The sequence below is a fragment of the Malurus melanocephalus genome, unplaced genomic scaffold (genome assembly GCF_030028575.1).
Source record: "Malurus melanocephalus ecotype Western Australia unplaced genomic scaffold, MMel_1.1 scaffold_99, whole genome shotgun sequence".
Lineage (NCBI taxonomy): Eukaryota > Metazoa > Chordata > Aves > Passeriformes > Maluridae > Malurus > Malurus melanocephalus.
This window is the reverse complement of record NW_026623331.1, coordinates 14203-40091: the sequence shown is the minus strand read 5'-3', so window position 1 is coordinate 40091 and position 25889 is coordinate 14203. Positions and strand designations below refer to the sequence as shown.

Below are 25889 nucleotides of genomic sequence, written 5' to 3'. Positions count from 1 at the left end.
TACTGTTCAGTGCCAGTGATCTGGCTAGAAGAGTGGCAAAAGTGACAGAATGGGTTCCAGCACCAGAGAATGCGAAGTAGAGAAGCTGTAGTGTGAAAAAGATTGGTTCATACTTGTGTTGTCAGTGAAATTAATAGTCTGGTGACCACCTGCTAAGACAGCATGACAAGCAGTCACATGCTATTTGAAAATATCAGCTGGGCCAGGTCATCAGCTGCTCTCCCAACAGAGCARTGATCGAGGTGAACAACTAATGTCTGCTGCTCTTCCAACTACACCTAAAGGAACTGTCAAACAGAAAATTAAATCATAACAAAATTAACACAAGTGTTGTTCCATATTCCAGATTCTACCTTTTACCCATCACTTGATACTTGCCATTCTAATAACAGGTGCAGTTCCACTGTCATTCATAAATACAAAATTTTATTTGCACTTCATTAGTTTAGAAAGACCACAATGTTTTTTCAATACCACAACATTCAGGACACACCAAGTTATTCAAATATGTATCTACTGATTTACCACAGCTAAACTAAACAGTGCATTTAACAAAAAGATATACCAAAGATATAATTCACAAGTTCATTATCAGACAAAATCCTAACACAGTATTTGCTTGATGGGAATAATTTCCACCATTAGGAAAGAAAATAATTTTACCTCAGGTTCCCTTCCCCCTGACCCTACAGATGTCCAGACAAAAATACACATATATATTCCTTAACACAGGAAAATGTATCATCTTAATTTTCTTTTTTTTTTTTTTTCCCCAAGAATTTGTCTAGGACAGCAGCATTGATTTTTATACCTTATTTTAGAGCTCGAATATATCTCCGTTCTTTTATTAAAACTTAATGATTCTTGTAACCAAATTTATGTTTATGCAGAAAATTTTATATGCTATTTCAAAGTGCAATCTCAGATCTGCACCAGATGTGATGTCTTGGTACACAAAGAAAGGGTGCAGTATAAAAGAAAATAAATAAAATACTGCCAAAATTTAAACTTAGCTTTTCAATAAATCCAGTCAGCAGAGGATGCTACAGCCAAAAATGTTTTCACTACATTAAAAGGAAACATAATGCTGATTATGGAAGCTTTGTACATAAAGTCCTCTGTTTTTAAAAAAATTGTCTTTAAAATAGTTAGCAAAGCACCATATACTTATCTTCATACCAGAAGAGCTTCTGCCTGCCTGTTTATAATAACAAAGAACTATTACAACATTTATGTCAAGAATAGGTATAGATTTAATTTTTCCTCCTCCTCAACTGGATGTGTGGCAAACCCCCACCAACTGTACAGTATATATAACACTGGGGCAATGAACGAAACATCATTGTGAGGGAGAGGGGTAATAATTAAATGTTATAGTTGAATCCTACATAGGATTGCATATTTGCATATTTACAAGTTAGTGTGTAGCTCTGACTCGAATAACAAAGTGCAACGAGAAACTGCCAAATGATTGTAGTGCAGAGTAGTACAGATACTTTCTTTACCCTCCTGCTCCTATTTTTCACTCTGTAGGAAGTAACAAGTCAACAGCAACGGACATGTGGCCTTGGAGGAGGCAGTTCTGGTGGGATTTCTGGCTCTGGTTGCAGGGACAGGATACTGTTGGACAACTCATTTCTTATAACATCCAGTGGCATCTTAAAGAAAAGAAAAATCACCTGTAAACAGTCATCTGCATAGAAAAATCTAATTTCAAGAGTTCACTGACAGCTAAAGCCTCACTTTCAGGATCTTTTGGATCTTATTAGTGAAATGTTGTGGTCAGCAGTCTATGAACTGCATCATGCCCCTGACATATTAACCAAAAATTTCACCTGGCAATTRGTACTTGCTCTCTGTCCTCCCAAGCATGTACAGTTGCTATTTAAACACTGATCATTTGTGTGACCAGAGGAATACTACCACCTGAGTATTTTACCTTTTTCAGAATGTCATCAACAAGTTTTAGAAATATTTCATCCACATTAAAATTATCCTTGGCACTTGCTTCACAGAACCGCATCCCAGTTATTTGCTGTGCAAACTGATGGGAGAGAAAATAAAATAACTCCATGAAGATATGTGCAAATAGCAACAGACAGCAAATATATCCTCTTCATTAAACCTTAAAAAAYCTCCCAAACACAAAGTCTAATTCAATTAATAATCCTGAATCTGCATGGTGCAGCAAGTATTGCAACACACAGCTACTTTTTGCTTAAATTAGGTTTATTGGAAAAGCGCTCTGCATTCTTCCTGACTTACATCTGAGAAATTCATGTATTCAGTTGACACATATTGCTGCAGACTGCCAAAAAGTAAGAACTTCTCAGAACAGCTAATCTCAACTTTATTATTCAAAATGTAGAAAAGGGTAGCACAAATGCAAGAATTAGCCTTGAMTCCTAAAGTTTGGAATTAGCATTCACTTCCAAATGTTTGTGCATACCCATACTGACATTGTTCTGATCAAGATGGTGCTGAGTATCATTCACACAAAAATACTCCATTGACAGGCTCCTAACACTTTAGGTGTTGCAAGAGAACAAAAGGAACATGAAAACAAAGGTGAGCCAATGAAGCAGGGCTGTTGCCTGTTCAAAAATAGTACCAAGAAGCAAACATCTGAAAGAAGGCCCACAAAAATTTCCTGAGCAGAGATCWTCATTTGTGATTCAAGTCTTCACTGTGTTCTCCTTCAGAGCCCAAAAGGTGTATCCCCTACACCACTGAATAGCAAAAGCTGACTTGGAGCTTGGAGCTTTTTCTTTAGACCAAAGGACACTAYAGCAGGAGCACATGTAACTGCACATCCTAAAAAAATAAACACCACATGGATTTTGAGAGACCACCAGCACTCCCAATATGCTCCCTACATCCAACAGTCTGAACAAGAGTAGCCATGGACCAGCAGCAGCAATGTCACAACAGCTTTGCCTCTAGACCTGTCCTTACCTTCTCTCCCTGCTGCCGAGTAATYTCTCGATCAACTTCACAGTCCAGTTTATTTCCAACTAATAGAAGCTCTGCATCTTCTGAAGCATACTGCAATTAAAACATTTCTAATTAAATAAACCTASAAACACAAGATTTTGTAGTGCAAACACAATACAAAAAAAGGGCAATTCCTCTGCTAAAGAAGGAACCACACTGACACAGTTTAAAGGCAAATGTTCTTCCTAAATGCTATTTCAAAAATTTTCAATTTTTAAATCCCATTTTAAAAATGTGACTTGAGAACTTGCTGTTCTAGTTTAGCTAAGAATGAACATAATGACCTTATTTCAMAGACAGGAAATAAACCCCCATCCCCCCACTGCACAGGTAAATGAGCAATGTTACAGATTTTCACTGACACTTCTAACTGGGACAATTCTAGCTCATGAAAGCAGGAACGGACAACCATYTCGAATGAAAAATGCATCAATGTTAAATCCTGGCTAAATGAAATCAGTGAAAATTAGCGGACAGTAGTTTATTAATCCTAAATCAATGCTGTAAATTTATTTGAAGGAAAAAAAAACTTGTTTAAAAGAGCACTTAAAAAAAAGATATTTAAGGCATACCTTATCAATCATTTTCATCCATTTTGGTAAATCGTCAAATGTTTCCTTCTTGGTGATATCATACACCAAAATAATTCCCTTGGCACTTCTGTAATAAGCTGAGGTAATGCTGTTGAATCTCTCCTGACCTGCTGTGTCCCTAAGAAGCAGCAGCAAACAGTGGCACAAATATTTCACCAATTTGCAAAGTACAGAACAAATTAATTTACGTTTTAGTAATAACACCCCCACATTCATTGAAGACACTATATTTCCTTCTATGTGTGTGAATTTCAGGAAAAAAAAGGGACCAGTACTTTTAATCAGAAAAAGTTTTCATATTAAAACTATTTATCCCATACTAACTTCACCAAGAAAGGCCACCAAACATTTCTTCATGTGTCTGAAATGAAGCTATCCAATGAAAATGTACCAGAAGATAAAGCTGGTTTTGTGTTATTGGGATTTGTTGTTTTGTGGTCTTTTAGTTTGGTTTTTTAGCAGCCCTGAAAAAATGAGAAAAAAAAAAGTATGTATGTTTATCAAAGACATCCAACTATAAAATGAGCAATGCACTGATCATTATGATTTGAGCTTGCAGAGTCTTTTTGGAACAACCACAGCAATTCAGTCACGGTTCTAAAACTACTGCAGAACCCATGGGCACAAAAGTTAATGAAAAGAGTGAGCAGTCACTAAGTGGTACAACTTCTGCAAGTAGATACCTGGCTTTCACCCTTACATCTACTTATCTGAGGTGTGCAAGTAAYATTTCCATGCTCACTGTCAGCACTGTGGATATTTCAGAGAGGGTGCATTCACACTGGAGACTATTTTCCAGCAATGACACTAAGTCACCCATACTAGCTATGGCTTCTGTTTTAAAGTAGGTGAGACAGAAGCGTTATTTTTTACTGAATCATGACAGCTTTTGAACTGCATTTAATCACATTATCGAGCCTGCCTGGGGAAGATTTTTGGCAGTTATAYTAAAAAAATAGCTGGTGCATATCCTAAGTCTTAAAATGTGACTGGCATCTCAACTGGAAAGTAAGTTATGTGGTGCTCCATAGTGATCAAGCATTTGCTGCTTGGGTTCAGACCCCAAAGTCAATGGATAATTTTGAAATTTCACCTTTAGAGTAAGTCAAAAGATGGATCAAAATTAAGAGTGTAGGGAGGAAAATCATGTGCATGTGTGTTGGGACTCGAAGGTCAAAATGAATTCTCTTAAACAGTCACATTTTAGACAAAAGGAGGAGAATGAACCTGGGAATGAATTAACAATGGAGACCTGAAACACTTCTTACGGAAAAAAAAAGAGTCATGTTTACAAAATGCCACATTAATTGTCCTGAAGATTTAATCCCTTTAAGGTCTACGCACAACAAGCAGTAAAATAAGGTACCACAAATCTATCTTACCCTTCATAAAACCTTTAGGAATTTCAAGAAAGCAAGTTTCAAAGTGAAGTATTTAACTTTCCCCTGAAATTGCCATAAGTGTACTTGAAAGGAACAAATATTTGCTAGTGATTTTACAAAGTAAAACAGTGTCCACTAGAAAAAGTTTTGGAATCTCTGGCTGTTGGAAAATAATGACTTCACTACAAGCCAATGACACTGCAATACAGGGCAGAAGAGAACAAATACCTATTGCATCCATTTTCGTTTTATTTTTATTCAAATCCCATTCTCAGAACTTMAGAATTACATTCATACAAACCTCTGGGACCCTACAGAAAATGAAAACAGGTAGCCTGTTTCAATAAAGTCAAGCACCAGTAGTATTGCAGGCCAGTTTTAGATGGTTAATTGGTTGCTTATCACTAATGAGGCATTTTTTGTAAAGCAATACAAGTTCTGGCAGCTGAAATTATATATATATATATATATATATTACAGCAAGTAACTGTATAATCTTTTCCATTATTTCTTTGTTATGGTCAGATTCACTTTTTGGAAGGTCCTTTGGATGTTCAATCCATTAAAAATTTAAAAGTTTTAGTATGAACCGTTGATTTTCCACATATGGATAACATTGCTCTAGTGCTTACGAACAGAACTCTCAGAATTATGACCTTGTAGAGCAGCCTCTCTCATCTGTTGTTAATCCAGGCTGATCAAACTATAAAGTTTATTAGGGATGGGAGACTTTTAGATCCATGAATTACATGGCAGGTGGAAGGGCATACCTCATGTGGAATACACCAATTCTATCTTTATTTAGAATAATGGAAGAAGTTGCTTTTTGGTTTTGTTTGTCTGTTTTGCTGGCCAGTCTAGTCCCTCTTTTCTCTGCCCCTGGTGGAACACAGAAATAAAGGGTTTTTTTCAGTCACCTGTCTCTGCCTTCAGGTGAGTGCTAAGGACCTTTAACAACTCCATCACAAGGTACCAGATCACTGAGTTCATAAATTATAAAAACAGAGGGGAAACAAACACAATAATGTTCAGCTACCCTCCCTGAAGCCAGTYATCAGTGCACTGGGTAAGCAGGCCATGAAGAGAACTATGCAACATTACACAACTCTCCCACTCCAGCTATCTCCAACCCCCATTGTCCCTACCCTGAGTGCTCTATCTCCAAGTCCACTGGTACTATCGGCTTCTTCTCYCTCCACAACACCCTCAGGCTCTTTAAAAGTTTATTGCATTCCTAGGCTGCTGCTCTCCCATTTGTATAGGTCCTTCACCCAAATGTCACACAACTTGTAGTCTGCCTTGCTGGCTATTTGGGACACACCACATGCTGTGGCCAGTTTAAAACACCCGTGGACAGCCTGGCTGCTCACGACCTGTATAAATGGCCAGCTGATCACTGACTGTCACCTAAATCACACCAATTACAGGGTTATGGATGACTTTCTTCAAGTCACTGACTCTCCCACACTTCACACCACCTCTCCTGCAGCAGGTTGAAATGAAACCAGTCAGCAAGTTTCTGACTGTATGCATCATATTCAAACCCTTATTTCTTTTGAAAAGTGGAAGAGATAAGMTGAATTTGCTGTCTCTAACATTACYTTTACATTGTATTAGTCTTCAAACTGTAAGGTGAAAGTTGGAAAACTATTTTTCTGCAGTAAGTTCAGAATGCAACCCCAGGCTACCRAAGTAAACTGCAGTTTGAAATGAGTATCAAGTTGATCTTTAGCATGGAAAATCTCATATTCTACCAGGTGCTATCATATTTTTCATGAAAATGTGCAGAAAATTCTTCCAGTGTTGAGAAAAAAATGACAACCCCAAATTCAGAGCTAACATTAAAAGCATAACCAACTTCAAATGCCTTCCTCTCACATGCAGGGCTAGACCAATTATTCTTGCTACACTATTTTTATTGCTGTTTTACACTCCTGCAGCTGGACTATTTTAGTAAGAATAGCTATTGAAGCACTAGTGGAGAGCTGGAAGAAGAGATGACTACTATCTAATTGGGCTAACAGTACATAACTCCATTAATTTCATGACTGATATGAAGTGCTACTAGYTCTTTATTTGCTCTGGTCAGAATCAACACCATAGCATAAGTCAGTTCAATTTAATGCCAATTAAAATTACAACAACTTAAACACAGATTTGGCATAACTGAAATCCCCCCATCAGATTCCTTTTTTTTTTTTTTTGTAATGCTAAAAGCAGTTTTCTTCTATTGATCTGTTTTTCCAATGAAGTCTTCTACATGGAAAGCATTGGTCTTTCTAATTTGTAATCAGAAACACGCAGTGTATGACTCCTCAACCAGCAATAATCTGCAATTATAGAATCCAACTGCTTGACTGYTTCTTGCTTCCAAACCAGAAACTAGACATCACTCCAAAAATACAAACATACATTACACCAAACAAAAGCAGAAAAAAATCACACAAAGCCCATTTTCAAGTGTTGACTTGTCACGTTCTATGACAGACTGCATAAAACACAGTACAAATACAGTTAATTTTAATCAAAATATGTTTGGATCATTTTTCTTTTACATAAATCTTCTCCATGTCTATTTAAACCACTTGAAACAAACACATGAACATACTCAAAACTGTCTCTGGCTCTCTAGTTAAATACATTTTTTATAAGTGGTGGTGTAAAGTGGTAATTGAAGTGGAAATATTTTGAAACTTACACAAAAATTTAACACTAATTTAACACTTTCATATGTTCTATGCTTTTATGGAATTTACAGGCAGTATTTTTTAAAATGCTTTAAAGTAATTTTAGAGGTTAACTCGTTAAAAATTAAAGAATTTTTCCTCCCACATGCCATAAATAYATTTAAGATCTTTTATTATATAAATAATTTATTGCAGAGGTATTGAACCAAAGAAACTACATTCTTATATATTCTAGAACAGGGATTTTCCAAGACCACTGTTCCTTAGAAGACAGAGCAGGCAGAATGTGAACTTTTAATGAGAATGCACCAATTTAAAACACCCTTCMGTGGCAAATCAAGCTTGTTTTGTTCTCAGGTCACTGGCTAGCTCAGACACTAAATTGTAGATGTATCAGAGAGCTCCTCTGGCTCCCCAGTGAGGAAGTGGGCACAGTGACAGGGCACCACTGCTTCCCATAACCAGGTCTTTCCTTTCAGAGGGGAAGCTGGAAGTGACCATGTCAGCTGCTCGTGTCAGTGAGTGTCCAGATTACTCAGGTGAGAGGGCACAGTCAGACGCCTTCCTGTCCTGCTCAGCACCTCCGGGCACACCCRTGCTTTAAAGCATCAGTGAGTGGCTCCTATTATTGATCCAGCGTTCCAGCTTTGAAGCAGCACTGATTCACAGATACTTGGGTTTACCCGGACACTTACACTGTCCAGTAGATCTGGTTATTCTACCTCATGGCTTGAGCTGCACGCAGGCATTACCTCTCACAGGGCACGGGAGCTTGTGCCAGCCTTGAACTGCAAGGCAGAAACCGATTTACTGTATCCTACCACTTCTGGCACCCAAGGGGCACTACTAACTGCTCCAGGTGGCACAGAAAAGGCAGATTCTACTCTGTGTCCTCAGTGAAGCTCTATCTTTGCATAATCTAAGGCGTAGCAGGCTGTTTTCTGACTGGAAGTCGGGGCAACATAGGAAGCAGGGACCACATAGGAAGCTAGAGCTGAGAGCAGACACCTCTGTGATCCTCAGGGCACAGTACCCCATTATGAAAGGAACACAGGAGACAAGTCCTTTTGTATTCTACTCTACTAACAGCAGCAGGTGTGAAAGCTGCTTTCGAATGGACATCTTGACTATCTAATTGCTTGAAATATTCAACAGAGTACTATTTTAATGTATCTTTTGATAAACTCAGGTGATAGAGCTTTGTAGAAAACACTCTGCTGTATTGATGAGGGGAGACACATGTTAAGTGACCGTAAAATTACCAAAGTCAAACTTCTTTTAAACTGTTCTTGTTTGACTTTTGCAGCACAATCATCAAATGACTACAAAAATTAGCAAACCTTCATGCTTCAGAACATAACTTTAGTTATTTTAAGAAAACAGATAGGCATAAATTTAAAAAATTGTCTGTTCACTGAACTTTTTTTTTGTAGTAAAGTTTCTGCAGCCATTGTACATAACTCTACCAGGAAGTATGAGGTAACCTAAATCCTGTCACTGCATAGGTATGAAAGTAGACTGACTTATGATCAGCCATGCAACTGAAGTCTGCATTTCGAAACTTCTAAGTGTTTGACTTGGTGAATTGCTTTGCTCTTCAATCTAACAAYTGGAGGTACAATGAGGAGCTGAGGGAGCTGGGTTGTTTAGCCCGGAGGAGGCTCAGGGGAGACCTTGTCCCTCTTTACAACTCCCTGCAAGGAGGCTGTAACCAGGTGGGGGTCGGTCCCTTCTCCAAGTAACAAGGGACAGGAGARAGGAAACAGCCTCAAGTTCCACTAGGGGAGGTTTAGATTGGCTATTGGGRAAAAAAAATCTCTTCACCAAAAGGATTGTCAACACTGGTGCAGGCTGCCCAGGGCTGAATCACCCTAACAGAAATGTAGATGTGACCCTTAGGGACATGGTTTAGTGGTGGACTTGGCAGCACTGGGTTAATGGCTGSACTCATTGATCTTAAGGGTCTTTTTAAACCTAAACGATTCTGTGACAATAAGAGTTWATAGGCAGGCCCAACAACATACACAACAGAATACAGGATTAATTAGCAAAAGYAGTGCTTATCTAATTGCTTTTCTAAAAAAACTGAAGTATGCCAAGGCAGTTTTAAAGATTAAGAACAATATTTTAACAGCCACTGCTGGAGAGAAAGTGACACTTAAGAGTAGGATGTCATATTAATGGATTTTATGATATTTTAGAATATTATCACTTTACATAGTGTTTTCCTTGCCATTTTAGAGGGCTTCCCAATGGACTAATTATCACATCTTAACAACCTAACAACTTTTAATTAAAAAAGTTTCCTATTTCCTTCTAGCATATTCTCAATATGTGGAAAATAATGGTTTAAACATCTMTTTTGAAATAAAACTTCACTCCTATAATATATTTATTCAACATGAATTTTTTTAAAATAAGCTTAGCACGTTTCACAGCAAGAATGCATATCAGCCACACATTAGCATGTCCACATGAGAATTTTTTGTTACCTCTGTCAGCTCCAGCAGACCCTGGCTAACAATTGCTGGCTCAGCTGCCAGTCTTGTGGTCATAGGTTTCCAAACAGGGACAGATGAATGAAGACATGCCACTAACATTCAAGTGTTAGATGACGGATGAGACCAAAGATGAAGCAGCAGTTAACTCAGAGGGAAGCAAGACAGACACATGGTGTGACAGACAGAATTGATGGTGACCTGCCAAGAGGAGTTAGTAAGCTGAATTCACTGCATCCATGTAGTTAAGAATGAAAAACTACCAGAATATCCCAAAAGTGTAATAAAAAGAATATTTAGAGCTTTCCCCCATCTATGGATTGTTAGCAGCTTAAACAGTTTAACTACAATGCCAATTATGCATCACACACTGTTAATAAATCAAAGCTAATCTTCTACATAGTAGTATATAAGATTAATGTATAGAACATAGCTGGTTTATTCTCTCATAATTACRTTTATGTATTGTACTACTCTGCACAACAAAGGAGCAGTAAGGCTCAATAATTTCTAAACAAGAAAAATAGTATTAATCACTAACATGGAGAACCATTACCAGAAAACATGTACTAAACTCTTCCAGAAAGGAAGAGTTTAGTTCAGACACTGAGCTTTCTGTAGTAGGGCATCAGTACCAGKAAAAGTATAGGCTTACTTGCATGGGATTGCTTTATTTTTCCATGCTGTTTAGAGTGGATATGATTTACTTAAATCTTGAATGCCCTTCACTTTGAAATTATTTAAAAACAATGTCAAAGAAACAGTRCTGCATATACCAAGTTTTAAAAAAACAGTTAAGAAAATATTTCACAGTTGCTTTATAATTGCTGTTACAATGAAGGTCAGTTTTAATCAGTCCAGAAAAATACAGAAACCAAAATGTATTTTCTCTAGTGTCTATTCAACACAGTCAACTTTTGTTGTTTGTATAACTCCTATTCCTTGTGTAGATGATGTCATTCTTCCAGGAAAAGGGGCTCAAGGCCTCTGTAATGCATTAATATTTCAGTAATTACATTCATGCCCTACTTCTAACTTTATCTCTCCTTCTCCTCCTTTACCCTTAGAAAAATCTAAGAGCTATTTGGTTTTGTTTAAGTCTTGTGGGAATGGAAGAGAGAAGTAATAGAGTAAGAGCTAAACCAGCTTATAACAGTTAATAGTAGTATTAAACAAGCATATTAATTCATGCTAGAACATAAAAATTAAAACATACTGCTGGTTGCATGTTTGTTTTACTTACCAGATTTGTAATCTAATTTTCTTTCCTCTTAGCTCTACTGTTTTGATTTTAAAATCAACACCTATAAATAAAATACAGTAAACAGAAAAGGAGGAATAAGAAGCAAAAGTAATGAGGGTGTAATTATTATTTTTTTATATATTTTTTTAAGATCAACTTCTAACAGTCTGAACAAGCAGAAGGGTTTGCACCACTATGGGTCAACTCAGSAACATCACGGGGATTTGACAACCACTCTACAGGCTGTGACCTATCCAATTTGGCAGCATCACAACATAAAACCTTCCACTTCGTGCAAAATTTCCAGCAGCAGGTAAACCCAACACAACAGTAAAACAACAGGCACAGTATGTTTGTTTGYCTCCTATTCACCTTGACTGTCAAGGACAAGCCTGTTCTACTTCCAACTGGCACAGATGCCCTGGAGGCATGGAGCAAAACCAATCCCTACACATCAGTTTTGCTGTTTGTGAAGCACGAACAATATAGGTYTGGCTTCCAGGATGGATGCTTAGCATCTGTAAGGTGCTGTAGTAAAGTGCTGGAATTGAGGCTGGTTTATGAAGAAGTTTGTCAGCACTGTCATTGTTAATTCCTGCAAACATTGATTAGCAAACTTCTTAGATTCAAAAAGGGCATTTGACTTTTAAAATTTATTTTACACCTGTATGGTACTTTTAGTTATAATCTCAAAACTCCAGTCACATTTTGAATGCATGCTAAATATCAAAGATAGAACCATAAAGACTTCGTTATACAGAAAGATTTAACTTCTCTAAAAAAAAAAAAATACTGGCTAGCAACACATAAGACATGGTCAAACAATACCTAGACACAAAAGATTACCACYTTAACCACAAAAAATGTTTCAGGGAGTAAATGTCCTAGAAAATCATAGATTTGTAGACTGTGAACCTGYTCATTTTAGGATACATTTGTATGAAGATTTTTGCTTCAGTTCTTCCTTCTAAACATCATCCCTCCTAATAGTGCTAAATCAAAAAGGGAGAAATAAAAAGACATGAGAACATGGCTCAGACCCGAACACTTAAAACTCACACAGAAGTGTAGAAGCATAATGTGTTGGAAACACTGTTGCTATTTCACATGCAATTGTATATTAAGAATAGSGATGAAACTGAAGAGGAAAAATGGTTTTTAATTTTTTTAACAAAAACTACACATTTTCCCAAAGTCTAMCCTTGGTAAAAGCCGAGTGTCTCTACTGATATTAGGAATTGAGACTGAATTTCAACTTCGACAGAAAGGACTGAACTTGGACATTATGTCAACAATTTTAGTTTGCAGAACAGGTGGATGTTGTCCCACGAGATGAAATAAAGAGAAGAATCACTGACCTTCATTCTCCTAAACAAATATCCCCTCAAACAGCTTGCAGTTGCACATTGTATATTGATAAAAGCAATGGTTATCACACCATGACATTTGTCCTYGTTCTCCATGTCCTCAATGGTGTCTAGCACACATCAATCATCAATTCTTGCAGAGCTAYTGAGGATGTATGATGCTTGTACTTCACTTACCAATCTGTATCTAATTCAAATCCCAGGAATTAAAGTTTTAAACTGATTTGTACAAACAATCTAAAATTTTAATGGCAATTTTCAAGTATTCATATGCAAATTGATAAAAATACTAGAATGATTAAAATTTCAAAGAATTTATTAATCCAACTTCAAGAAACCTTTTTGCACACTTCTGAAAAATGACTACTGCAAAAGCAGAAGAGAAATGATCCAGCTATGTTCTAGAATCCAAAGAGTGTGAAATGAGAATTCTTGTTATTCTATTCTAATAATGATGTTTTTTTTAAGAAACACACATCCATTTCTACTTTTATATGCCTTTTCTCTATATAAATGCATTTAAACTATAAAATGCAATTGTCTTAATAGTCACAACTTTGTCTACAAGACAGTAACTTAATTAACTGCAATTGCTTGCCTCAAACCTCTCCTGTCCTCAAGGAAGTTTGAATATAAYGGCCCACACATCTCAATCCCACTTCCCAATCCTGCCATTCTGTCATCCACAACATACTATAWGATTTGCCATTCATCTGATGTTAAAAAGTCTGAATCATCTCTGATCCCAAACAAAGTATTAAAACAACCACAGKGATTTCACATAAGTTTAAATAATTACAAAACTAAAATGTTTTTATTTTCCTGGAAGTGGTTTATACACTGCCGTCTTACACAAACCAAGAAACAAAAAGCTTTTATTTTTAGAAATGAAAAATAATGAACTACGGAGAAAATCCAACTGTTGTAATCACACCATGCTTTCAACTTGGGACTTCCTGGGACTAGAAAGCACATTATATTAATAAAATGAAGTAGAAAAAAGCCTACATATTAAAAATACAGTTTCAAARTAAGTAATATGCCACCAGCATTCTTATTTTAAAGGCAGAAAGGCAGATCTTTCTATTAATCATCCTAGTTATACCAWGAAACATTTCCCTACTGTGAAATTTTGCAACTAACAATACAAACAAGTAACAGTTTCAGAAAAGCACACAGAATCTTGTACAGGATTGTTTGAATCATTTARCACTTAAGTCAGAGTGGCAGAACTGTGCAAAGGTTGCTCAACTACTTTTTATARTTAGTAATGCTCTGCAAGCATCAACACAATACCAAAAGCCTAATGTCTGCCAATACTGAAGGAAAAAATCTGGCAGCTTTCCTTTTGCACATGAAGAAACAAATTCCTAAGCCTGTCAGGTTTCATAAACATGTTTCACCACAGACTGCCAAAGCAAGGGCTTCAAGTTTACATACAAATTAGTAATTCAATTAAAACACCACAATAATTTGTTTTCCACTTCAATTYCAAATATTGCATTGAGTTAAGAAAAAGGTCAATGGAAGAAATAATTCAGCTTGACATACATTAATGGAAATACCTAAATGAAAAGTTTTGCTATCCATACAGTTACTCCAGCATGGTTTTATATATAGTTCAATAAAACAGAAGAATCAACAATACTGTTGACAACTGCATCAAAACTGTACAACATATCTTACATAAAGAAAATATTTTAAAAATCTCTTTTTAGCTGTTACAACACCAGCAAACTATCAGCGGTTTGCATGCTACCTAGCTTGCATTTAAAGGCCTGCTGGCTCATTTATTATGAGTGAATAACAAAATATACACATGCCAGCAAATCCGACAAGTGCATGTGCTYATGACCATACTGAAGCATGACATTWGCCAGGTCACAGTGACACAAGGGGAACCAAAAGGCTTATTACAATCTCCCCTCCCGTTAAAAAGTCAGCCTTGTCTTTATATATAGGCGTGCATGGACAACAGGGAATCAATAATTTTCCAAAATTATTACAGTCAGACAACGAGTAAATCTGAAACAGCATGTCTTTTTTTATAGATTAAAATGGTATGTGTTTTGGATGAYACATTCTGACCCTCATTTTTAGCTGGAAAGGCCTTTCTCAGGAGTCCAAACAAACATCCTCCAAGAACCAATGAAAAAGGCACAAAATACCACCTCAGCCTCTGGTTCGGGTTTCTAATTTTGCATTTATTTAAATATTTTGAGGTATACTATATATTTGAAGGTATATATTCAGCTTGTCTTAAAACTGTAAAGGAGCAGCTCTCCCCTCTCCACAGGTTAGATTTATGTCAAATAAGGCATTAGGACAGCAACACCGATGTGGTATCTGTAAACATAAGTTACAGATTTGCAACATGTTATATAATGTGCATATTGTTGTSAGTAGCATATTGTTGTCATGAAGTTTGGATGAAAAATATACTTTGTGCAAATAAGAATATCTATTACAACATGCGTTCAACAGAAGCTAGGCTTCCTCCAGGAAAAACAAAGGGCTACTAGGATAGAAGGGTTTTAAAGTATATTAAACACAYAGCCAAACAACCTATCTGCTCTCTTCTCAAACCTAAACAGCCTTAAGAGAAACAGAATAGAGACTCAAAACAGAAAGGCACTAATAAAGTTCTAGATAAGGGCAAGTCACTGAGGATGGSATTGCTTGTCAACAAACCAAACTTGAGACTGTTTCAAAGTTGAGACTGAAATCCTACAAAAATGAAGTCTACCCAAAACTGACTATACTRTATTAATTTCTGAACCCCAACAGGAACCAGAAGTTATCTGCTAAAGCACAGACCGAAACATACACAACTKGGTTTAGCCTTTCTCTTTAAAGCTGAAAGTATTTGTTTAGAAATAAAATAGTAAAGAAACTTTTTACTGCCTTTTATGTTTAAGCTTTCAATATTTAATTTCTTTCCATAAGAGACATAATAAGAAAGTGGAAACAGTTTTGCTTAATGCACACAGAGTGACCTTTTGGTGGACAAGATTTCTTGGTAACAAAGTTAATGGAAGAGCTGGGAAAACAGATGCAAATAGAGCACAAAAAAACCCCTCCAACTAAAATCAATTCCAATGGATTCAATTTTCAGAGGCCTATTAGTGATTTGCATCAAAGTAATTCAATCAGTGAAAGATAATCAGACCATGCTTAAAGACACAAAATCAGTTAAAAAATTCAGAGGTTATATACCAATTAAYCATTAAAACTGACATATAATTTGAAGACTATGACAGGTTACTTAATTTGGACATCTGACAGCATTATGCAAARAAGTTTTTTTACTTGTGCTACATTTGATAACTGGGGTCACATGAGTTTAGAGGTAACAATGTCTTTACTACTCTTGGTCTGTAACTCAAACAATGCAATACTTAGACCTGTCCCAAAACTGACCAAGTCARTGAAAAGATGTTTGAGAGCATGCCTTCTGATTTCTATCACCTTGATGAGGAGGGAAAATAATCAACAACAAAAGGTACATAGGGAGGACAGGAAAAGGTTATAGAAACTTTTCTCAGGGAAAAGCACCAAAACCAAAACCATTTAGTCTTATTTTAACTGAAGTTCTAGGACAAACAGTTTTTAAAACACACCAATGTGGAAATGCCTCTTTCAAACTGCATGTTATAAATGTAAAAATTTTAAAGAAGACATTTGGAGTCATTAAGTGCTAAGTCAGACATAAGCCTGATTGAGATTATTTCAGAGGCAGGTAAAGTACGTTGTGCATAGAGCTTCAAGCATGTAATTCTAGAATGACTGACATGCAGACATTTGAGATTGCTCGCCCAAAATAAAAGTGTACCCATACCTCAACTGGCAACTGTGCTASAGACTAGAATGAAATAGATACCAAATATTTTTTTTTCTGTATAATATACATGCAGTGAGAAGGTTCTGAAGGTGTACTGTYAAGTGATTTCTCTTTTGAATGTCCAACCTACAGCTTCTAAACATTTCAGATGCTTGCTACTTCCCAATTCAGTGAGAATGGAGGAAATTATCATTTCTTTACATTCTTGTGGATAGTAAAATCGTAAGTCCTTTCAAAAATGTAGGATTTTGTCACAATTTAGGATACTAAGTTCAAAGAATGCACCAAGAAGCTGACAAACAGAATGAGGGGGAAGAGGAAATTCATAGGAATAAGGCTCTCTGTGGCTTCATGAACAAGACTTCTTTTCAAACTTCTGATTATAAAACAGAAAAACACACGGAGCTCCTGGCCTACAACTACCTGACCTGAAAGGAAAACTGAATGGAAAAAGTAAGGTTATTTCATGGGCAATGCTATTCAGATTTTCAGAAGGCGGAGCCTATTTCAAAATCAGACTGAAATGATTATTTTGTTTTAGGTATCAAGTTTGCCTCTCTTTGGTGTATCAGCAAAAATAAGTTGTAAAAGTGTTGCTACCCAATTTCCAGAGRTCCCTGAGAATCATATGGCCCTATTTTCCTTTTTTTTTTTTCTTTGCTACTGACACATTCAGCTGTTCACAGCAGAGACTGAGTCTGACAGCTGCATTCCAACCTCCTTGCAAACTAAGCTCCCCATCTGACACCATTCAAGTGGCCTCTTCACTGTGCCTGTTGTTTTACTTGCGTATTCTCATATATGTCCTGACTAGGGACTACAAGGCTCTCTGACAGCCCTGTAGTGTTGATAWAACGCAGTGCCTGAATATTTCTATCAGCTGAAGTTAACACCTAGTTTACAAATGAAAAAAACAAAGTCAACGTCAAATTTACTCTTCCTTGTAACTTCTTGTTAATTAAAAACCCCATACCTACACAAAACCCTATTCCTAAATCCTAATAATTTATATTATATACCTGCATTTTACTGTTCTAAATTACAGTTTTGTTCACTTATGAGGATTCAAATGATTATGTATAGAAACTTCTGACTACACCAAATGCTGTAAAAAGACAGTTGACATATCTGAGACAAACAATGACTGGCCAGATGTTTTCACTTGCTGGAGTGTCCATTACAAGCGACTACACTRCTCCTAAAAGTAAAAGGCAGCTTCCAGGGGACACAGGCTTCTGTCATAATTTGCACTTCTAAAGACAAACAAGGAGGTTCATCTAYATTCCCTAATTATCTTTCTGTGTGAGGCAAAACTTTTTCTGTGCAAGTCTCCAGCCTCCTCCTCTCCTCTGTTCCCAGTTTGGCAAGAAACTGCCAACACCATTAATAAGGTATTGGTATGGTTTATTTACATTATTCTGCACTAGTCAGAATGCCAACACATAAAACCAGACATATTAACACCCTGGATATGCAAAAGAACAGTCAATTCTCACAGAAATACTTATCCTTCATCAAAACTTCCTTCCTTTTTTATATACAACAGCAGAAATTTCTCACATTGAGTATACAGCTGCTTTTTGGTTAAAGCAAGAACATCTTACTGTTACTTTGTCTTGATGTGGTAAACCAAGAAACAYCTATTTCTACTCTTTCTCACCTCTCCCCACCCAAAGTAAGCTTTCAGTGCCATCTTAACAAAGGGGGGGAAAAATCTTTTAAGAAAAGCTAATATCAATTATACTGGTCACAGAGCCCAAAGATAYAAATGTTTTTCTAGCTGACTCAGGATAATTTTCTGAAAATTTTATATAGATTGTCCTTCATTTCAGATTACATCAAAATACTAAATTTATTTTAAGTCATAATTTTGATTTACTGAAAAAAAATTCAAATGATTACCAAGTCACATACTATGTGTACAATGCTGTAAGAACGAATACCACGTAACTAAAAAGATTGAGGAGCAACTTAAAGGCCAGTTCTGAAAAATGACAGATACTTTCAAATGAACAGCCTGTTAATTATTTTGACTTGAAAGTATGTTATATTACAAATTTATGGGAATAAAACTGAACATTTATGTTGTTAGTCCACATTTTTTAAGGATAAAGARAATGAAGACAGGTTTGAATTGTGACAGAACCCCCAAATATATGTATACATACATAMAAAARGTATATATGTATATATTTGTATACCATATATAAATGTACATATAAAAGACACAAGTTGCCTTACTTAAGAGCATTCTGATAAAAGAAAAAATGGAAGTTTTCACTACTGCTACTGTTTATTTGAGGGACATTAGGAATTTTGCATGCACTTGGGTATTTTAAAAGTAAATAATAGGAAAAATACCACTTGGAAGGAAAAGCTAYGGATCTCTATTTCCAACTTCCATATAATTTCACACAAAGGTGAGACAAGGTCAAAGATCATTTCTGTGAAGTCAAAAGAGTCTTTCACCAGAGTGCATTTACATGCCACTGATCTGGATCCCTCAGGCTACAATTAGTCCAGAATAGATCACAGGTCACTAAATTCCCATCTTGATCCACAACAAACCTTCCCATTACAAACTCCACCTATTATTTTGCTTGTAATGAGGACAGAAGGAAGCTTTAGTGTTTACTACAAGTGATACTTTGGTCTCCTATGAAGAGCAGCTAAAAGAGCCACCGATGCATGAGGCATAAAAACTGCACTGGCATTAACAAGGACATCCTCTTTCCTGGGATGATTTGAGACATGGTGGAAAAGAGCTGAAAGATAAGACCAGGCCTCAAAAGACTTTACATACTGAGCCAGCACGTAAAAGAAAAGCTGAGGAGCTCAACTTCATTTGAGGGACCAGGACAACCAGCATCCTGAGAGGTGAGTCAGTGCAGGGCCTCAGGTTTGGGAGAACAGGAACCTCAGGCTCAGAGAATAAAACCSAGAGAGAAGYGTAATGTCCACAAAATTAGATGGAMRGAAARTACTACTGAGTMCAGGAATTCTGTAGATCTGTCATGGAAGAAAAACAGCAGAAAGACTGAGAATGAACTAGGATTTGGTGAATGAGGTAGGACACAACCATGAGACTGAGCAGCAGTTGAACAGATGCTGAGAAGAGAACARAGGTCACTGAATATTAAATAAAGGGATGCTGATGAAAAAGAGGGTGAGAAAGCACCATCAAAAAATTATTATATTAATTTAACATCACCACTATGGAGATCTGAATTAGGATACAATTMTTTTAGGATAAGAACTACTCAGGGTTGGATAAAGAGGTGGAAGAAGCAGAGGCAAACATTTTYTCTTTACCCCATCCTTGAATCTTCTTACAAATGTGGCAATGGGTATTTATCCACTACCTAGGGAAAAATCATAATTTTTCACACCACATTTGGTGTATTTTTTTTATTTGTCAAGTCTGGAAAACCTTCAGGTAATAGGTCTGAATTCTGCTCCTGTGTGAGTAATGCAGGTGCTTGAGGTGAGGCAACAAATAATAAATGGAGATTAAAATTTTACTTTAAAAGAAAAAGTGTAGATTTATGTTTGTTGACAAAGCTATTATGACCCCAGTATTACCCCTGACCAAGTTATTAYTCCATTATAGAAAGACAGTGGATTTAACACTGGCATGGAGAGAGTAATTTTAAATTTTTCAAAAATCAGTAAATATTTGAGCATATTGGCATTCTCAGTGCTATGTAAATAGCWGATTTAAGGAGACACAATATTCCATGCAACTGATTTAATGCCCAAAATAAATACATCAAAAGAATTTTAGATCAACAGCACATTGTGTGCTGTTATGAATAATGTGCTGAAATCTGCCAAGCTATTTTTGAACACTTTCAAAGAAGTTCTGTATCTGAGCTGAAACTGAAGACATGTTGATGTGTTTTTATTACAGAATTTTCTTTACCAATCTGGCAATATAGTCTTCTTAAATCAGCATTAAAATACTGCACCTTTCTTAACTRAATATACACCTTCCCTTTTCTGCAGAAACACTCCACTTTTCAATGATACGGTGCTATAAATAGCACTTAGGGACAGGAAACAAGAAAAGGTTTTTGGACATTTGCAGCGCTTTCACTGTCAGTGAAAGTCCCCTGAGTAGCCTCTGCTTTCATACAAAAGCTTCAGGTKCTAAACATTGTTCTCTTTTTCCTATACATCCACAGGTTTTAGCACAGAAGCATGAAAGTAAGCTTGAGACCATCAAGGTAAGGAATTAGGTATGTATTCTAACATTCCATTTAAAATACAGCTTTGCTAATATAAGCTACATACAACAACATACAGTTTTTTGGTTGGTTGGTTGGTTGGTTACACAGCCTTTTCAAATTTAATCTCAAGGCATATTCAGTTTACATAACTTCCTCTGAAACTGGATTGGAAATTGKTTTTTCACTGATGTCTCAAAAAACATTCTCCATTTGCAATTCTTTAAAACCACTKCAGTTAAGTGGTGACAAAGGAAGAGCTTAATGATTTCAACTGTGTATTAGAGTCAGGTTGTTTTGGAGTGTGGGYTATTTTCAATCTATATGAAATGTAAGTAGCAGAGGTTACTTTTTCTTATTTTATAGTGCAAAAAAAGCACAGTATGAGCTGACTCTGAAAAGCTCTTTCATTTAGTAGTCAAAAGATCTGGGGGAATCTCAACAGCTCTCAAGTTTAGTCTGAGGACCTTGAAAGAATGCCATTACTATCAAGTCCTTCTACATGTATTTTGGCACGAGTTGACTTCCCTATGCTGCTTTATGTTGGCACATTTTGTACACCAAACATTACATAACCTTCTGTCTAGCAGCATATCACTACTTATTTCCTGTTTCTTTTCTGAAATAAGGAAACTTCTCCGCTTAAATCAGTGTCTCAATTATCTAGGAAATCAGTTTTGTTCAAAACACACCAGCCTGGAAGTCTGGACTGGGGTCTAGACCAAACTCTTCTCACTTCCCAAGATTCACAACAGGAAACTAACCCTAGTTACAGAGAGCAGCMCAGACTTTAAGGAACCCTTAATGTGGGTCAAACTAAAGAAGATGCAGAAGAATTAAAATCAGTGTCTAGAACTGGAGAATTTATAAAGAATACATACTTCTATTAATTGTACTTCAGTTGTACCATAAATTAAATTAATCTGCTCATCTAGAGAAGCCATCAGTATTTCTTCATTACAACACATCCCTTGAGGATTAATGCCTCCAATATCCTATGACTGTCTAACTTCTACAAGGTTAAGTTGCCAACTTCAAACAAAAAAATTTATCAACACAACAGTGCTAATCTGCACTACAGGATCTGGATTCTTAGACAGCCTAGGAAAGAATTAAATAACTRGTAAAACACATTAAAACTAAAGTATAAGTAACTGTGCATTATTTTGTTACAGGAAGATAATTTTGGACAGCAATAACTCAGCTTCTAAAAGGCAATACAATCACTTTTCATCCAATGCTATAAATTTTCTCACATTCCAAACTACAATTAAGCTAAGCACATATTTTCCAGTGACACAGACTTTAACAACCACCTTGCTGCAAYACTCAAGAGTTCAACTCCAAGGATAGGACTCTAATAACAACGCAGACTAACTAGCTTGTTTTCCTCCYTTTACACACTTGTGTATTAAAAGACAGCAGGCATTAAATTACCTCCAAGACTCGCACAGATGACTAAACCATGAATAAGACAACATACTACAGAATTTGAAGCTTGCTCTCTAGTTATCTGTATGAGAAGCCAAACACGCAGTGTTCTCAAGAAACAAAACATTAACCTCGGATCTAACATCACAAGGGGGTTCTTCACGAAGCCATAGCAGCCATCTGGAGTTAATCTGACTGCGGTCTGGAAGAGTAGTTGAATACACTGGAAGAGTACACAGAACTGCAACTTTTCAACTCCTGAGATACTTCTGTCTCCTTACGCACAACTTAAGCMCAAAAACCTGCCTTACCAACCATGCCTAATTTTTTTTTTTTTTAAACTGTCTTTAGCAAGGGTGAAACAGGACAGCCAGCAGCTTCTCAGAACTCACAAAGATAACTAGGACATCCACGATCTTTCCAAGAAGAGCTGCTGAAGTCCGGCACCCATCAACCCCCTGAGCTTCCCATGGCCGAGGAACCCACCCGGGGACACCCAACCCCGCAGTCCTGAGCGGGAAGGGGACGGGGACCATCACCGCGCGTCCCGGAGAGGGAAAGGTCTGGGAGGGAATGCCTGGCACGAAGGGAGCGGGCCCGCACTTGGGGACAGGCGGGAGAGGGGCCGGGGAAGGGCRGCCGCCGCACCGAGCCCCGAGTTCCCTCGGCCGGGCACAGCGAGCACCGAGAGGCGGAGCGCCCCCTTCCCCGGGGACGGGACGGGACGGGACGCGCTCCCTTACCCACGGTGGACTTGCAGGCCTCGCAGAAGGTGTCGTCGGTGAATCGCTCCATGAGGCTGGTCTTGCCCACCCCCCGCGACCCGATGATGATCACCTGCAGCTTGAAGTCGGCCGGGCGCGGCGGCTGCTTCCTACGGCGGGACTGCCCCCCCGAGAGCGCCGGCGACCCCGCCGCCGAGCCCGCCCCGAGGTCCAGCCCGCCGCCCCCCGCCCTGCGCTGCGGCAGCCCCGAGCCCGGCTCCATCAGCGACGCATGCGGCGGCGCCGCGCTCCCTCCCCGCCCTCCCCGCCACGGGCGCCGACCACTGCGAGGCAGGGGGAGGAGGGGGCAGCGAGGACGAGACGCGGCCGCCGCCCGGCCCTGCCCGAGGGGAACGGGAACAGCCACAGGAACGGGAACTGCGCCGCCGCCGCCGGGAGCGGCGCGCCCAGGCCCGCGCCCGTCCGCGCAGCGCCCTCTGGCGCGCCGGAGCCGCGGCCGCGCCGCAGTGCCGGGGGCGGGAGCGCCCGTCCGCCCCGCCCAGGCCTGGGCCGAGCCGCCGAGCGCCTGAGAGAGGCGAGGGGAGAAGGGACCGGGGGGTTCAGCCTTGCCCAGCCCCTTCTTAGGGTGGCCTGCGGTGCGCTTCTGTCCTGCCCCTTGTTAGGGTGACCTGCGGTGCGCTCCGGCCCGGCCCGGCCCAGCCATCTCTTGGTTCGAGCTCTCAGTGAGAGCTGCCTCTGTCGGGACGGCGGGGGCTCCAGCGGAAAGGCAGTGAGGATGGTTGGGGCATTGGAGCATTGCTCTSACGAGRAAAGGCTGAGGGATTTGGGCTTSTTTAGCCACAAGAAGAGACCACTGAGAGGGTGTGTGTATAAATACCTTGGAGGGCGTGCCAAGAAGATCAGGCTCTTCTAAAAGGTGTCGAAAAATAGGACAAGAGGCAGTGGGGGATGCTAATGCACAGAAAGTTCTGCCTGGACATGAGGATGAACTTTTKCACGGTGCACTGAAACAGGTTGCCCTGAGAAATGTGGAATCTCCCTCACCTGAGATATTCAGGASMCCTCTGGACACAATCCTGTGCCATGTGCTCTAGGATGATCCTGCTTGMRCAGGGAGKTTGGACCRGATGACCCACTGTGGTGCCTCCCTACCATGACCTGTGATTCTTGATTTTGTGATTGTCTAATTTTGTCTCGCCTAAATTTACCTTCACCTTTACCTTGGGGTAATTAAGCAGGCCCCAGCCCTGGGTGGACCCCCTCTGCATGGTGGTAGCACACATGGGTCTGGGATGATCCAGAGATGCATTTCACTGTCAGATTTCTGAACCTGGAACCCACTCACTCCTGGGCATTGACCTTTTCCTAACAACTGCCTGTGCCARCTCAGTTGTTCAAATTCCAAGCAAAGGAAAATGTGGCTGTAGAAGTAGTGTAATAAATCATGTAAGGGAAAAATTATTTGGGTGAGTGTTGCTCATTGTAGCTTTTGAGGAAACTTCTCTCTCCAAGCTCCATGGACCTAGGGTTCAGAAAATACAGATTTTTCAGATGTAATGGGCAGCAAAGGGTGTGAAATCATAGAATGGCCYRGGTTGGAAGGGACCTYTAGGATCATCTAATTCCAACCACACTGCCATGGGCAGGGACACCTTTCACTGGACCAGATTGCTCAGTGCTCYATCTAATTTGGCCTTGAGTGCTTGCAATGATGAGGTATCCACAGCTTCTCTTCTAGAGGTAGGAAGCATTAATGGTTTTAAGAGAATCTGAAATCTACATGTAGGCTAAAGTATTTTGAACATCAGAGGCATGGACAGCCAAAGCTGATGGAGATGTGAGAAAATCTGGGTCCATTTTCTAGATTCTCACTAGCATTTGTAAGCGAAGGAGTTTCCTCAAGGGAGTGTGAAATTGGGAGTTACACTTAGGAAATCACTGCCATACAGGAATGATTTTCTCAACAGCTAATTTTCTTAAGCAATTGAGACTGTTTGACAGTGATACTATGAACAACAAATACAAACAAAAATAATTTTTAAAAAACCCAAACAAGCAAATTAAAAAACAAACAAACAAATAAAATGAGAACTAGAACCAACTTAACATTTTTCTTATTTGCCACTAATTTTCATCAYAAGAAAAACTGGCAGTTCTTCAACAAATAGAATGGTCTAAACCTTAAAACAAGCAAACAAAAAATGTAACATATCAACCCAAACACTTCTTGTGCATTACACTTACCTCACCCTTTTCTTACTGATTTTCTGTAATGCTGTAATTAGGTATTTGAAGGGGCAATCCATCACTGAGAGTGAAATGATCTAGCAAGTACAGCATCATAACAAGATGACCTTTTTGGTTTGAGTTATTTTTTCTAATCCCTTAGGTCCTTCCTCTAGAATTGTGATGTTCTCCCAAATCTGTAATTCTGATAGATCCTCAGGACTACKTGGCTCTTCCTAAAGGGTTTCAGGCCATGTTGTAGGCTCTTCCTGCACATTCATTACTGGTTGTTAAAGTAGCGTCAGTTCCATGTTATTTTGTGTTCTACCAACTCACTTTCAAACAGGGTAATTCAAGCAAATCTGTGCTGACCACTCTATTCATCTATCTGCACACAGATATTCACCATCATCAATATTTTCAGTCCTTCAYTAAATGAACTGAACTGTGCGTACTAGGCTTCAATTGCATAGCCTTGAGTGGTATATAACATTTGTGCAGCACAAGAGYTTTTTCCTGATTAGTCCACAGCTGCAGACAACCCACAAACATGAAGTGAATCCCATTGTACCTCCAGCCTGTTGCCAGCCGTTGCCACTCTTCCTTTTTATCCCTTTGGCTATTTGGTGCAATCATCTCAGTAAGCATGCATGGATTTTTCATGTTAGGTAGTCGC

At 38.5% G+C, this 25889-nt stretch overlaps 1 protein-coding gene and 1 long non-coding RNA gene across 2 annotated transcripts; one reads left to right on the top strand and one right to left on the bottom strand.

Annotated features, from left to right (window-relative positions):
* Nucleotides 1-409: 409 nt before the first annotated feature.
* On the bottom strand, nt 410-23412 carry RAB12 (RAB12, member RAS oncogene family). The gene is made up of 6 exons (XM_057368897.1): nt 23006-23412; nt 11398-11458; nt 3567-3705; nt 2956-3045; nt 1940-2044; nt 410-1658 (listed from the first exon to the last, which is right to left on the bottom strand). The coding sequence occupies exons 1-6, from the start codon at nt 23247-23249 to the stop codon at nt 1545-1547; spliced, it is 753 nt and encodes a 250-aa protein (XP_057224880.1). The 5' UTR covers nt 23250-23412; the 3' UTR covers nt 410-1544.
* Nucleotides 19246-23010, top strand: LOC130575179 (uncharacterized). Its single transcript, XR_008965522.1, has 3 exons — nt 19246-19482; nt 20790-20843; nt 22614-23010. It is a non-coding gene; the product is annotated as an uncharacterized LOC130575179 (long non-coding RNA).
* Nucleotides 23413-25889: the final 2477 nt, after the last annotated feature.